The sequence below is a fragment of the Streptopelia decaocto genome (genome assembly GCF_964273445.1).
Source record: "Streptopelia decaocto genome assembly, chromosome: 1".
NCBI lineage: Eukaryota > Metazoa > Chordata > Aves > Columbiformes > Columbidae > Streptopelia > Streptopelia decaocto.
In genome coordinates, this window is record NC_138663.1 from 167683457 (window position 1) to 167696543 (window position 13087).

Consider the following 13087-nt stretch of genomic DNA (forward strand, 5'->3'; position numbering starts at 1 on the left):
AGAGAGAAGTATGCAATGATGTTTGATGAACCAGTACTCCTGCAAGCTGGCTGGTGGTATGTGGCCTGGGCAAGAGTATCAGGACCAAGCAGTGATTGTGGATCTCATGGACAGGCCTCTATTACTACAGATGATGGGTATATTTTTTTCCTATATCTTTTAACACAAAATAAGAGATCTAATATTGCTTGAATAATAATTGGGTTATTCTCTTTCAGTGTTGTATTTCAGTTTAAAAGTTCCAAGAAATCAAATAATGGTACAGATGTTAATGCTGGGCAGATCCCGCAGTTACTATACAGGTAATATTTTGACCTCTATTTAGAACAAGTTATTGCCATGTTTTTAAACAGAGGCCTTGTTAAAGTAAGTGTAGGCTTCATGAAGTTATTAAACTAAGGATATCAATATCTGAAAAATTCGGGGAAAACTTGATGTCTTTGAGAAAAATAATAAATCCATTATACCACTCTTTATTTCTTTGCAGTTTTTCTTTAAGAGGTGATTGCTCACACATTATGTTCTGAGACTTAAATTTAGTTCAGTAGAGTCTCATGATTTCATCTGACATGCTTCAGTTTTTTTCTAGCTGGGAAGTATTCTGTTAAGTAGACCTCCGTTTAGGAGTAGTATACTATCAAACAGATAGTAGTGGCTCCACAAAATCAGTTTCCTTCAAGGAATAACATTTCTAGTCTTAATGTCATCTGAAGAAATACAGTAAATACTTCTACTAATTTCATAGATAATTAGATCTCAACTTTATCAGTTGTCACAATTCTGCCAGTTGAACAGAATTTAAGATATTTGATTGCTGGTTTTAGAAGGATTGGAGAGGGAATTATGCTGAAATTGAACAATTTTTTTTTTTTTATAATTACATTAAACTTTTCTTCCCTCTTCATTCCACTTGAACGATACAAACAGGAAAAACTTGATGCGGATTTCAAGTTAGTTCTTAAATTGTTCTTCCAGGCTACCAACAAGTGATGGCAGTGCATCCAAAGGAAAACAGCAGACCAGTGAACCTGTGCATATTTTAAAGAGATCCTTTGCCAGAACTGTCTCAGTGGTGAGTATTATCAAGGGTCTTCTGTGTTTCCTGCAAGTTCATTCCTGTTTAGAAAACTGAAAGACATACATGTGGAAATAACAAATGATTTTTTTCTGTCTGCTTTATCAAGCAGGAATTAGGTACACTGACATGTAGAACATTGTATTTTTTTTACTTTTTTTCTCAAGATTTCAGATGTAAACTTAAGTCTAAGCTAAGCTTGGTATTGACCTGAGGATGAGAGCTTAGAAATGTATTTGTTTACAACGTAACAGTATAGTTTACTTTCATGTGTGAGCTACTTAGTTTGGGTTTTTTTGGGGAGGTGTGGGGTGGGTTGAATTCATACTTACTGATTGTATTCAATGTACAAGCCTTACTCCCTGCCTAGACATGAATATAATTAATAGCAGGCTTTTTAGAGTTTGAGGGAGCTTTACTATATGCTTTCTTCTGTGGGTTTTAAGTTACTGGCATTTATTAGCCATTGGTGAGATTCATCTTCCTCTTGGATGCATTCTGATGCACACTGAGGTAGCATTTAATGAAACTTTGATGGGCTGAGGAAAGGGGTGTTAATAGGCACAGTGAACTGCAGCCATTAATAGAATCTACTCTGCAGTTCTTCACATACAAGGAGGTTAGTCAAATTTTGAGGAATAGTGCATGAAGTTGAAATGCAGTATTATGCAAGATAAGGCAAATTCGGTCTTTGTTTTTGAAGTACAGTCCCTTCCTTATCTGTTACAAGCAATGATTATTTTATTTTCAGTTCCATCCTGGTTTATATTTTATATTGCATTACAGATACTGTCAATATTCTCAACTGATAGTTACACTGAAGTTATTGCCTCCATATGGACACTTGCAGTTCAGTTTTCTTAACCAGCTTGCTTTCTCTTGTTTATGTATTCTCTGTTTCTTTAGTATTCTCTAATGATCAGGATGATCTTATCTAGTTTTCTTTTAGAAATGTATTATCTACAAAATTTGCATTTTTAGTAATCATATTATTGACCTGTTAATAGCTACTCTTAATATATGTTTGCTTAAAAATATTTGCTTTAAGCTATGAACCCTATGGCTTTTAATACTTTGCGCTGTATCCTTCCTCTTCATTATCTTGCTGCTGTTATCCCTCACCACAGATGTGAACTGAGATAAGAGGAAAGTTTTGGATTTCTGCAGCATTAGGCATTTTATAACTAACTTTGTATAAACAACTTGATTGTTGCAGCTAAAAGGCATACCTGCAGCTCGAAGGTATTCAATAGTGAATACTTGTAGTTTGCCTTCTGAGATACAACTTTATGAAGCTATCAACTTCTTAAATTCTCGAATTTCTTGTGGATTGTAATGCGCTTCTGTTAAATTTTCAAGTAGTGTAAATGTGATATAGTTCCCATGGTCCTGCAGATCATAACTGTTTAAAGCAGAGCAAAGACAGCCCTGTGAAGTCTTTACTGTTACGACAAGAATATGTTCTGTTAAAAGCAGGTGTTACACTATTCATATGCAGATGAAGCGAGTAAAACTTACTGAAAAATCTGTATTACAAGTGAATACAAACAATTGTTAGTTCTTAAATAACTGTGAGAATTCCACACACAATAGTATTATAACATATGTTATAAATTTGTTTTAGCATGGTATTAGTCTCTCCGTCCTCAGTGCTCTTTTGTATTCTCAAGCAAATAGGATTTATGTGTCATATGGTAGATGTGTTTAGACCTAAACACGTTTTCATAATGAACATGGATATAGATGCTATTTCCTTTTCATCTTCTGACACTGAAAGATCACTTCTTGTTTTTAACACAAAATCTGCCTTCTGTGTCCTTCATACCCTGAAATAGGAATGCTTTGAATCTTTATTGAGCATTCTTCACTGGAGCTGGACAACACTGGTACTGGGAGTTGAAGAACTTCGTGGACTTAAAGGTTTCCAATACACTGCTACACTTCTGGACTTGGAAAGGTTGCGTTTTGTGGGCACTTGCTGCCTGAGGTTGCTGAGGGTCTACACCTGTGAAATATATCCAATATCAGGTATTCCGCTTAATTCACTTATTTCATATTTATCAGCAAATAACAATCTACAGGAATTTCAAAATTTGATCTTCCTTTAGGATATGCTGTAAGATGAAATTGCTTATACAGTTGGTTTTATTGGAGCAATTAAGAGACTTCCTGTCAGTAATAGGATATTTGCAATTATCTGCATAACCAAGCATCCAACACCACGCATTTTTACTGTAATTTGTGTGTATTTTAAAGTTAATTTCTTGTTTCATTTCACAGTTGAGTCCTTTTGAACTATTTGTAACTTCTTTTTTTCCTGTTTCTGTGCGTAGTAGCTACTTTGGTAGTGAGGAGAATTTAAATTTGAAAGACAGCATAATATATTAATAATGTATTCATAACATAAAGACTGGAAAACTGTAAGTTTCTGATGTTCAGGTTTCTTCACTGTATTATATTATTATATATGTATAAAACACCCTCCACTGTTATCCTTTTGAAATTAACTTCTCCGAATGTAGATTCATCAGTGTTGCTAAATTCCAGTTGTTTTATTTGCATGTAAAATGTACATTTGAATATGAAAATATTTCATTTATTGGACATTTAATACTCCATTTTATATAACGTTCTAGCTACGGCTAAGGCGGTTGTAGAAGAAACCAGCAAACTGGCAGATTGCATTGGAAAAACAAGGACCTTGCTGAGAAAAATTTTATCTGAAGGAGTTGATCATTGCATGGTGAAGTTGGACAACGATCCACAAGGATATCTCAGTCAGCCCCTCAGTCTTTTAGAAGCTGTTCTTCAGGAATGCCATAATACATTCACAGCTTGCTTTCATTCCTTTTATCCAACACCAGCTCTGCAGTGGGCATGTCTCTGTGACTTGCTGAATTGTTTAGACCAGGTACAGTAAAGTGGCAGAAGTAAATATTACAACATAGTTGGCCCTTTTGCTAAGGGCCTAACCTTTATTCCTTTTCTGTGTTTATCCTGGTTTGCAACTTGAATTCTGCTCTGGTTTGTTTTTTTTAAATAATTGTTAATTTTGGTTTGGATTAGCTTTCTTTTTTTCTTTTTTTGTTTGTTTGTGTGTTGTGTTTTGTTTGTAAAATGTGTCCAAGTTCAACAAGGTCCCAGGTACTTCTGGCTCCCTTAGCAGTAAGATTCTCTCTGAGACAGTGAAAAAAATTGTGGTGCTGGTAACTGTCAGCACCTGCTTTTTTGTGGCATTTTTTATGCTCATCAGTAATACTTGAGTAACTTCTCATTATTAAATGTTACAACAGTGCTCTGATCCAGCAAAGTACACGAGAAGCTGGCAATATTATCCTGTAATCAACAGCTTTTTTCTAAGTATTCTGCTTATTGTGAATGAGCATCCCACATATAGATGTTGTAGTTGCTTGCTTGCATTGGTGACAGTGAGATTATAAGCTTCTTTGCATGAAAATTCATTTAACATAGAAAAATGAAGAATCAGTTCTTTAATATTTTATTGTAATTACATTGATTAATTGTAGTAAGTGATTGGTTATCAATAGGTGCCGTCATTTCAAAAGTAATTTTAAATGGGTTGTTTGTTTTAAAATATTTCAACCAACAAATTTTACTTACTCTAATTTGATCTGAATGGAAGCTTAGAAGATAAATTCACAGGAAAGCTGGCAGAACATGGTATCCTTCATCTAGATTATTTTTATAATTACTAAAAAAACTGGAAAGTTTCTGTCAAAAGTAGGTTCTCTGTCATTTACTTTGAACACAATGGTGCCACTGTATTAATTTATTTTAATGTTTTTAGGACATCCAGGAAGCAAACTTCAAAACCTCCAGTAGCCGACTCCTTGCTGCCGTTATGTCTGCTCTCTGCCACACATCAGTAAAACTGACCTCGATCTTTCCGATCGCTTATGATGGAGAGGCGTTGCTGCGATCAATGGTCAAACAAGTTAGCACTGAGAATGACTCTGCTCTGGCCCATCGTTTTCCTCTTTTGGTTTCACACATGGAAAAACTTAGTCAGGTTAGGATATATTCTAAAAATTTAGCTACTTGTTTTACTTTGCAACAAAAAACAGTCATGTAAATTGAAGTTCTAGCTTTATAAGGTTGTAGCTGAATTTGCTGGAGTGTTTTCTACAACGCTGCTTTCAGAACCTTGCTATCTTACCCAATTTTTATCTGTTGGTCTGAAATACTCCAATTATTTCTTGTTTGGAGAATGTCTAAGCAAAAACTATTCTTATTTATTTTGAAATATCTAATTGCAGAGATATAGTGTAGAGTTGTCTTCCATTTGGATAGTATTTTCTGCAACAGTTTTTCAGCTTTTTAATGTGATCACAAGAATGAACATGTGGATAGATTGTGTTTTGAGGAAGAATCAACACAGCTTTGGTAATAATTCATGTCTCAAACTGGAGTTTTTAAAGGAGTCAAGAAGCAGGTGGACAAAGGAAGCCCCGTTCATATACTTCTATGAAAGGTTATTAAACCATTTCCTAATCAAGGGCTCATGAACACTGTGTATTTGTAGTTTTGTTATTCTAAAATAGATTTCCGGTAATGAAAAAGGGTAAAGATGATAAGCAAAGATATGGGACTACTAGTGTTCTTCGCTTTAGAAGACAAGAGGGGTAACATCTTAAGAAATTATGAATTATATAGGAAAGTAAATAAAGGATGATTGTTGAGCCTTCCGATGCCAAAAAATGCAAGCAACCAGAGACCTTAGGAAAAAAGTTCAAAAGGTAGTTGCTCTTCATTAAATAAACAGTTAAGCTGTGCAACATCTTGCTATAGGCCATTTTTATGCTAAATTTTTTTCACAGGCTTCAAAAGCACCTGCACAAATTAATGAAGAAGAATAAAAACCACCAAAAGCTATTAAATGCAAAGATAATATTTCCATCTTGGGTACAGCTGCCTCTTGACTGCCAACAATAGACTGAGTTCTGTGCAGTTATCTATCTGTGCAGGTTTGCTTGACCTGATTGTCTTCCCTATCGGTTCAGTACTTAGATATTTTTGGGAGACAAAATGGTGTAAAAGGCAAACCTTTGATTTCCATCCATAGACCTGATTTTATTTTTTCTTATTGGCCATGACTTCCAGTATGGATAACTGTTTCGAACAACAGTGAATGTCACTGCTGGGGAGAAGACACAGTAGATGCTGAAGCTTAGATTTGTTTCACAGTCTTCATTCAGTGAAGTGATAACTGTTTTTATAAGCATCTCGCCACTGGTTTTATCTTACCTGGTTGCACCGAAGATTCTCTTTGCCAACACCAAACCAAAAAGCTTCTCAGTTTCCTTTAGACAATTGGGAAGACAATGATATGAAAGGTTCCGTAGGTGGTAATATATCTGTTGTTTTCTAATGTATAGTTATAGATACTACGACAAGGAGTGCTATAAGGACCTCTCCTGAGAAAGACACCTATATATCTTTCCAATGCAATAAGCTAAGTCAGTGCCACTTCATTCTGGAAATTAAGACTGTTAATCAGGTTTTTTTTACAGAGAAATACATACTATGATAGCTTTGGGAATTTTTTTTTTTATCCTAGACATTTCTTATTTTTAAGTAGTCATGATTTTTTCTATTACCTAATGCTTATAGTATGTGAAAATAAATGTGTGGGTTTTTTTTTTTTTAAGTAAGAACAATTTCATCTGTCATTTTTCTTTTCGTAATGCAGAGTGAAGAAAATGTTTCAGGGATGACAAGCTTTCGGGAAGTGCTGGAAAAGATGTTGGTCATTGTTGTTTTGCCAGTACGGAACAGCCTTAGAAGAGAAAATGAACTTTTCTCTTCACATCTGGTTTCTAATACCTGTGGGTTGCTTGCTAGTATTGTGAGTGAGCTTACAGCATCAGCGTTAGGATCTGAGGTAAAGCTACTATAAAATCATGAGTAGAAGTCTTTCGGGACAAGGATATTATGAATGTGATATAGGTTGTGACAGCAATTATATAGGTATGCAGATCTTTGGTAGATGCTGGAATTCTCAGTTCTTTTAGTTTCAGATGTTTAACATAGTTTTAAGAGCATGAGTACTCTGTATTAGGGAAGTACTGTTGCTATTTCATTACGGCTGAAGAATACTGTGAATTGTTTAAAAAATAGCAATTTTGTTTGAAGTACCTCGCTTTTTGCATGCATGTCTCTGCATGTATACACTCAATATGTAGTTGTTCAGTGCTCACTGGTGGCAGTGCCACATCCCTGAACATCTCTGTGCCTCTGGTATCCTGGGTGCCTCATGAGTTCCAAGCCTATCTGCTTTTGATTATCTGTCAGAATTTGTAATGTTTTTTCTTTATGCATTGCATCTTCCTCCCTTATATGTAAGGTGTTCCTTACATATCTCTTCCTTTATATATTAAACGTTATGTAATGTATGTATTATATTTTTACAAGGCTTTGTTAGAGTTTTTTTCCAGTTTATTTGCTTTTTATTCAAAAGTTGAGAGTGGTACTGAGTTCAGCTTTTTAAAATCCAGAGATTCATAATCATAGACATTCCCTTTTATGACACTTTAAATAAATTTCTATCATTTAGCAACACTGATTTGATTAAAGGTGTTTCACAGCCTGCATAGTATCAGCAGAACCCAACTTTTGATAACAGCTTGATTAAAGATGTTTTTCCTGTTATGTAAGATCTGTATCTTTCCTCTGATCGTGGCCTTACCTAAGATAAAAATACATAAGTCATCTTCTTGAAGTATGGTACAGTTAAGCTATCCTTCCTGCCAAGTCATCCTATGAAACACGTATTTAAATACTTGAAAAAACTAGGAATCAGAATTACCAGAAGTTATGTTTTCTTTTTAGTCTGTATTGACTAGAAGCCCCAATAGTGACATCTTTTGTGTTTTATCAAGTGACTGTTAAAATTTACCCAGTTGAAAATGTAGTAATTTAATTCACTTAACTTTGCTTTATTAAAGTTATCTAGTCCTCAGGCATTACCTTTTCCTGTTTCTTGCATGTGACTTTCTACAGGTTGATGGGCTCAACTCTCTCCATTCTGTCAAATCCACTCCAAACCGATTCACTAAAACAAGCCAGGGAAGAAGTTGGAATACTGGGAATGGATCCCCTGATGCAATATGTTTCTCTGTCGACAAACCTGGTGTAGTTGTTGTAGGATTTTCTGTTTATGGTGGAGGGGGGATCCATGAGTACGAGTTGGAAGTACTAGTTGATGATGTAAGTACTGCATTTGAAAAAACAGTTTGAACAAAAGTAATGTCATAGTTTTTCATAATGTTTTACAGTGTATTATCGTTGCGTTCTTATACAGTCTAGTCTACCAGTGCAACAGTACAGTAGTGGGTTTTTTTAATTTCCTTGTGGTGGTGGTTTTTGTGGTATGGCAAGCTACATGCCATATCTAATAGGGTCCTTTTCTTGCATATGATTTTGAGATCTTACTTTATTACAAATAAAATTTGAAGTATACTGGGCTTTTCACTTCCTAGAGCTAAATGTGCATTAGCACCAGTTTTCTCTCAGCAAACCACTAAGGAAAATACAAAATAAAGCAGACCAAGAGAAAACATTTTGAACCAACATTTGAAGAAAGGGGTAGCTTACCAGCATGGTTGCACTATAGCTGCAGTTTTGTGTGCTGTTGAAGTACTCTCTTAAAAGAAGCATGAAACTTCACTGTGTGTTCTTGTAATGAGGACACACCTCTGTTCTTTTGCACCTGGTTCTTCACTTTAATCGACTGTTCTAATCTCTTCCAAAGGGCAAGCGTAGGTTGCTATGGAAAATTTCAATAATTTCCTTTTTAGCGGAAAGGCTTTATTGTTGACTCTGAACAGGTTTTCCAGGTTTGTTCTATTTTGTAATGCTGTGTGTAACAATTTATACATGAGAGCATGACTTGCGCAGTTGCGTGAATGTCATTTTATAATATTTACATTAAAAACATATTGAAGTGGCTTTGTTTCTTTGAATCAGAGCGATCATACTGGAGATTCAACTCATTCTCATAGATGGACATCTTTAGAGTTGGTTAAAGGGACTTACACCACAGATGATTCTCCCAGTGATATTGCTGAAATCAGACTTGACAAAGTTGTGCCACTGAAGGTAAACAAAAGAAGTGCATGTCTGTAGTTTTCATATTGCTTCTTTAGGTAACAAAAATCAGAATATTCAATGTAAATTTTTTTTTGTGTACACATTTACAAATTAATCTTTATAAATTTGCTTTAGAAATCCTCAGTTTTTCCCTGTAACTGAAAGGTTCAAATCCAGGCATCTGAAAGAAATTAAATCTTAATTTTTATAATAGCATAAAATAGACTGTAATTTCTTAGTAACTTAGAATATTCCTGAATGGATGACTTTTTCGTGTGTAATTTGGTAGCTAATTTTCATGGGTGCTTGGTCACTCTTCAAGTAATTAGCAGTAATATTTTACTTATGGTCCATAGTTCGGGAACACAGAACAGCTCTGGCTTTTGTTAAATGCTGAATTGTTTTCAGTTAACTTCATTTGCAGAGTGATTTGAAGGACTTTTCAAACCCTTCAGTATTAATGTAAAATAACAGATTTCATAATACCATGAAGCCTAACTTATATACTTGGTTTATATTGCTTACTGGCTCTCTTTTCTAAGGAGAATGTGAAATACGCCGTTCGTTTGCGGAACTATGGAAGCCGAACTGCCAACGGAGATGGAGGAATGACGACAGTTCAGTGTCCAGATGGTGTCACATTTACATTTAGTACATGCAGTCTGAGCAGTAATGGCACAAACCAAACACGAGGACAGATTCCACAGATCCTTTATTACAGGTTTGTGTGTTGTCATGATCCATTTCTAAGAACAGTTAATAAAACCATTGTAGTGCTATTATACCATATCTGATTTTGAGAAGTAACAGAAATAAATACATCTGGAGCGTGTTGGAGTAAAGAGCTTCTTTAGCAGCAATATTGTGATCATCCAGTGTGGTTTGAAGCTTAAGATATTTAGTGAAGACGGTTTTCGGGACACAAGTTGTACTGTAATATGGGAGACTGGTATGATGCACTGCTTCAATCTCTGGGTTTTTTTATAACCTAAGAGATTTTTGAGAGGCTACTCAGTGGCATTATAATCTCTCTGGTTTCATTCAGTTCCTTCCTCTGTTGTGAGAAAGGATTACATCATGTAATGAAGCAAACTCTGTCTATATAGGAACTGTCTCCTTTCTTACTGTAGAGTTCAAAGTTATAAAAAGATAAATTGCAACTGCCTAAAGAAAACTGAAACACCTAACTGTCCTGCAAGGAAGCTTTATTTTAGCCTTTCAAGGTGATAGTAGGAATTAACTTAAGGTAATGCTTTTGCAGAAAGTGTTTCTTTCATTTTTGAGGAGCTTATCCTGACATCTGCGAAAACGTGATTTTTAAAATGTGACAGCACCTGAATATATGCATTACTACCATTATCTATACAGCAAAAAAATGTATTACACCTTTTACTCATGGCGACAAAAAAAATATCTTTTTGTAAGAATGGTTAATTTAAGTCATAGAGAAGGATAGGTATCTTTGTTTTGCACTGAACTGCTCCAAGTAAAGTTTTTGAGTATTCCGAGGTGTCAGTCCTGGAATCAATGTTCTTGGAATGATGTTTTGAAAGGTCAGATCTTTCTGAACAACAAAGAAATCCAAAAGATAATGGGAAATTTTGCTTTGCATGTTGACTAACTGATTTTGGTTGTCTAGGCCAAGGCTGAATCACTATCATATTGAGGGCTTGAATTAGTTTGTAATTATCATTCAACTGCTTTGAAAAGGCAAGTCAAACCAGATCCTTCATCTACCTTATTGAGATAGTTTTGTACATAATGTTGTTTAGGAGAATCTGATTTGACATACAGAGTGGATTTCAAAGAAAAAAACTAATTGTTAAGGGTAAGTCTAAGATAATATTTCAAAACCAAAATTAATCTTTAGAATAGGGACGGAAAAACCTTTTCCCTGTTATGATATTGCAGAAATATCCACTGAAAGTGTTACTTATTTCTGTGATGCATTTAGTATTACTCTGTTTTTATCAAGATAGGTGGTTGGACTTGCATGAGCATAGAAATTAATACATTTCTGTGGTTTGAAACGCATCTAGTCAAAAGAAACGTAACATTTCAGAAACATGGTTTCCTTATTGTGTGCCAAATAAAAACAAAATTATTGCAAGGGGCTAACACTGAGGCATTGCCTCCAAAACATCCTCTGTGGTTTCTTCGATTGTTTTCTTTATTAGTTTATCATAAATTTTTTGTTTTATTTAGTCTTTGTCAAAGATAAGTCACTCATGGTTGTAAAATATAATTTTATATTTTGTGAACTCACTTTACCTAATCCACCATGCAGGAGTGAGTATGATGGAGATCTGCAATCACAGCTTTTGAACAAAGCTAATGAAGAAGATAAAAATTGTAGCAGGGCTCTTTCTGTTGTGAGCGCTGTTGTACGAGCAGCCAAGGACCTGTTGCACAGGGCTCTTGCTGTAGATGGTAAGGCTTTTGAAGATTGACTTTCAAAATCTACTTTTCAAAATTTCTCTGATAGCAAGAGGTAATAGTACAATATTAGTGATACAAAAATAGTGATATTTCTCTTTTGCTTTCCAAAGAATATTTTTCTTACCTGTCATACCTGTAGGTATCAAACTGTGAGTAACTTTCTAAGTCATTGAGTTGGGCTTGAGATGTGATAGGCAGATACCTCATATAATTTTCCTCATCAATTTAGCAAGTATCATATTAAAGCTGGTAGATTTCTTTATTACCAAAAGGTATGCTGGGATGGGTCAGTTCCAAATGTTATTGCATGTTTTGCACAGTGGCGGTAATCAGGAAGACTGAATGTAGTGTGTTTATAAGCACTTAAACCTCAGTTTTTGAGAAATGTAGACATTAGCCTTAAAACTGAATGGTTTAATGCTACTGTCTTCAGCCATTCTAGTCAAAGTGTCCAGAATATTACGTACTGCTATAGAAAATTGATTTGGAGGGCTGGGAGGAGCTTACTGTGCTAGCTTTTATACCATAGAAAGTATGAACAGTTTCACAAAATGGTGAAGAATGCAATAAAATTATGCTCTAAGAGGAGGAAATTTTTTAACAGAGAACTGTATATAATGACATGTTTATCTCAGGGGAGCTTTGCGGTTTTAGAATTTGATAATGCTTAGATAACAAAAATAATTTTAAGAGTTTCTACAATAGTTTTTACTTAAGTTTAACTCATAAGAAGCAAAGCAAAAAACTGAGATGTGTTTTGAACCATGGTACGTTTATTAATAATACCTGTATTGGAATTATTTTTATTTAGCTGAAGACATTCCAGAACTACTCAGCTCTTCCAGTCTGTTTTCAATGCTGCTTCCCCTCATAATAGCCTACATAGGACCAGTAGCAGCAGCTATTCCCAAGGTATGATCCTCAATAGAAATTACTGAAGAAATTTAAGATTATTATACAAGGAAAACGTTTACAGTGAAAATCTGAGCACCTTGATGTCTTATGATTTTAAGAATTAGTACTTTATATTTGACCATGTGACTCCTTACGAATTTTCCAGGAGTTAAGAATTTTAAAAACAGGTCATGATGAAAAAAATACCTTAAGGAAGCAGAGGAAAAGATGACAGGTTTTAACTGTAAGAAAAAACAAGAAGTTAGGAGGATCTGCGTTCATGACTCGTTGATGAATTTTGGTGGGATTAAATGGTTTTTATATTATATCAATTTATTTTTACATTAAAAATCCAAAGCAGTGATAGCTGCTCATTAAATCAAGATTATTTCTATCAAATTTAGAGATGGGAAGATGTCTGCTACAAATAAAAACAACCTTACTTTTCTGTGGCATTGTTCCATGTGCCTGGTCTGGAACAGTCTTGAAATCTGTTATTAGATTTACAAATGCTATTAATCCTCAGCTAGTAGGCACTATTGCCTTTTATTACTTTTTCATGAACTGTAA

The 13087-nt window shown here is 34.7% G+C and overlaps 1 protein-coding gene across 9 annotated transcripts in view; it reads left to right on the forward strand.

Annotated features, from left to right (window-relative positions):
• The window catches only part of MYCBP2 (MYC binding protein 2), a 200107-nt gene that overhangs the window by 96707 nt on the left and 90313 nt on the right, over positions 1–13087 (forward strand). For all 9 annotated transcript variants that reach the window (XM_082062862.1, XM_082062863.1, XM_082062865.1 and 6 more), the window contains exons 28-39: positions 3–137; positions 219–302; positions 976–1072; positions 2911–3103; positions 3712–3986; positions 4884–5105; positions 6786–6977; positions 8096–8302; positions 9062–9193; positions 9727–9905; positions 11472–11614; positions 12435–12535. In XM_082062862.1, the coding sequence (XP_081918988.1) occupies positions 3–137; positions 219–302; positions 976–1072; positions 2911–3103; positions 3712–3986; positions 4884–5105; positions 6786–6977; positions 8096–8302; positions 9062–9193; positions 9727–9905; positions 11472–11614; positions 12435–12535 (1960 nt within the window). The remainder of the gene's footprint in view (positions 1–2; positions 138–218; positions 303–975; positions 1073–2910; positions 3104–3711; positions 3987–4883; positions 5106–6785; positions 6978–8095; positions 8303–9061; positions 9194–9726; positions 9906–11471; positions 11615–12434; positions 12536–13087) is intronic.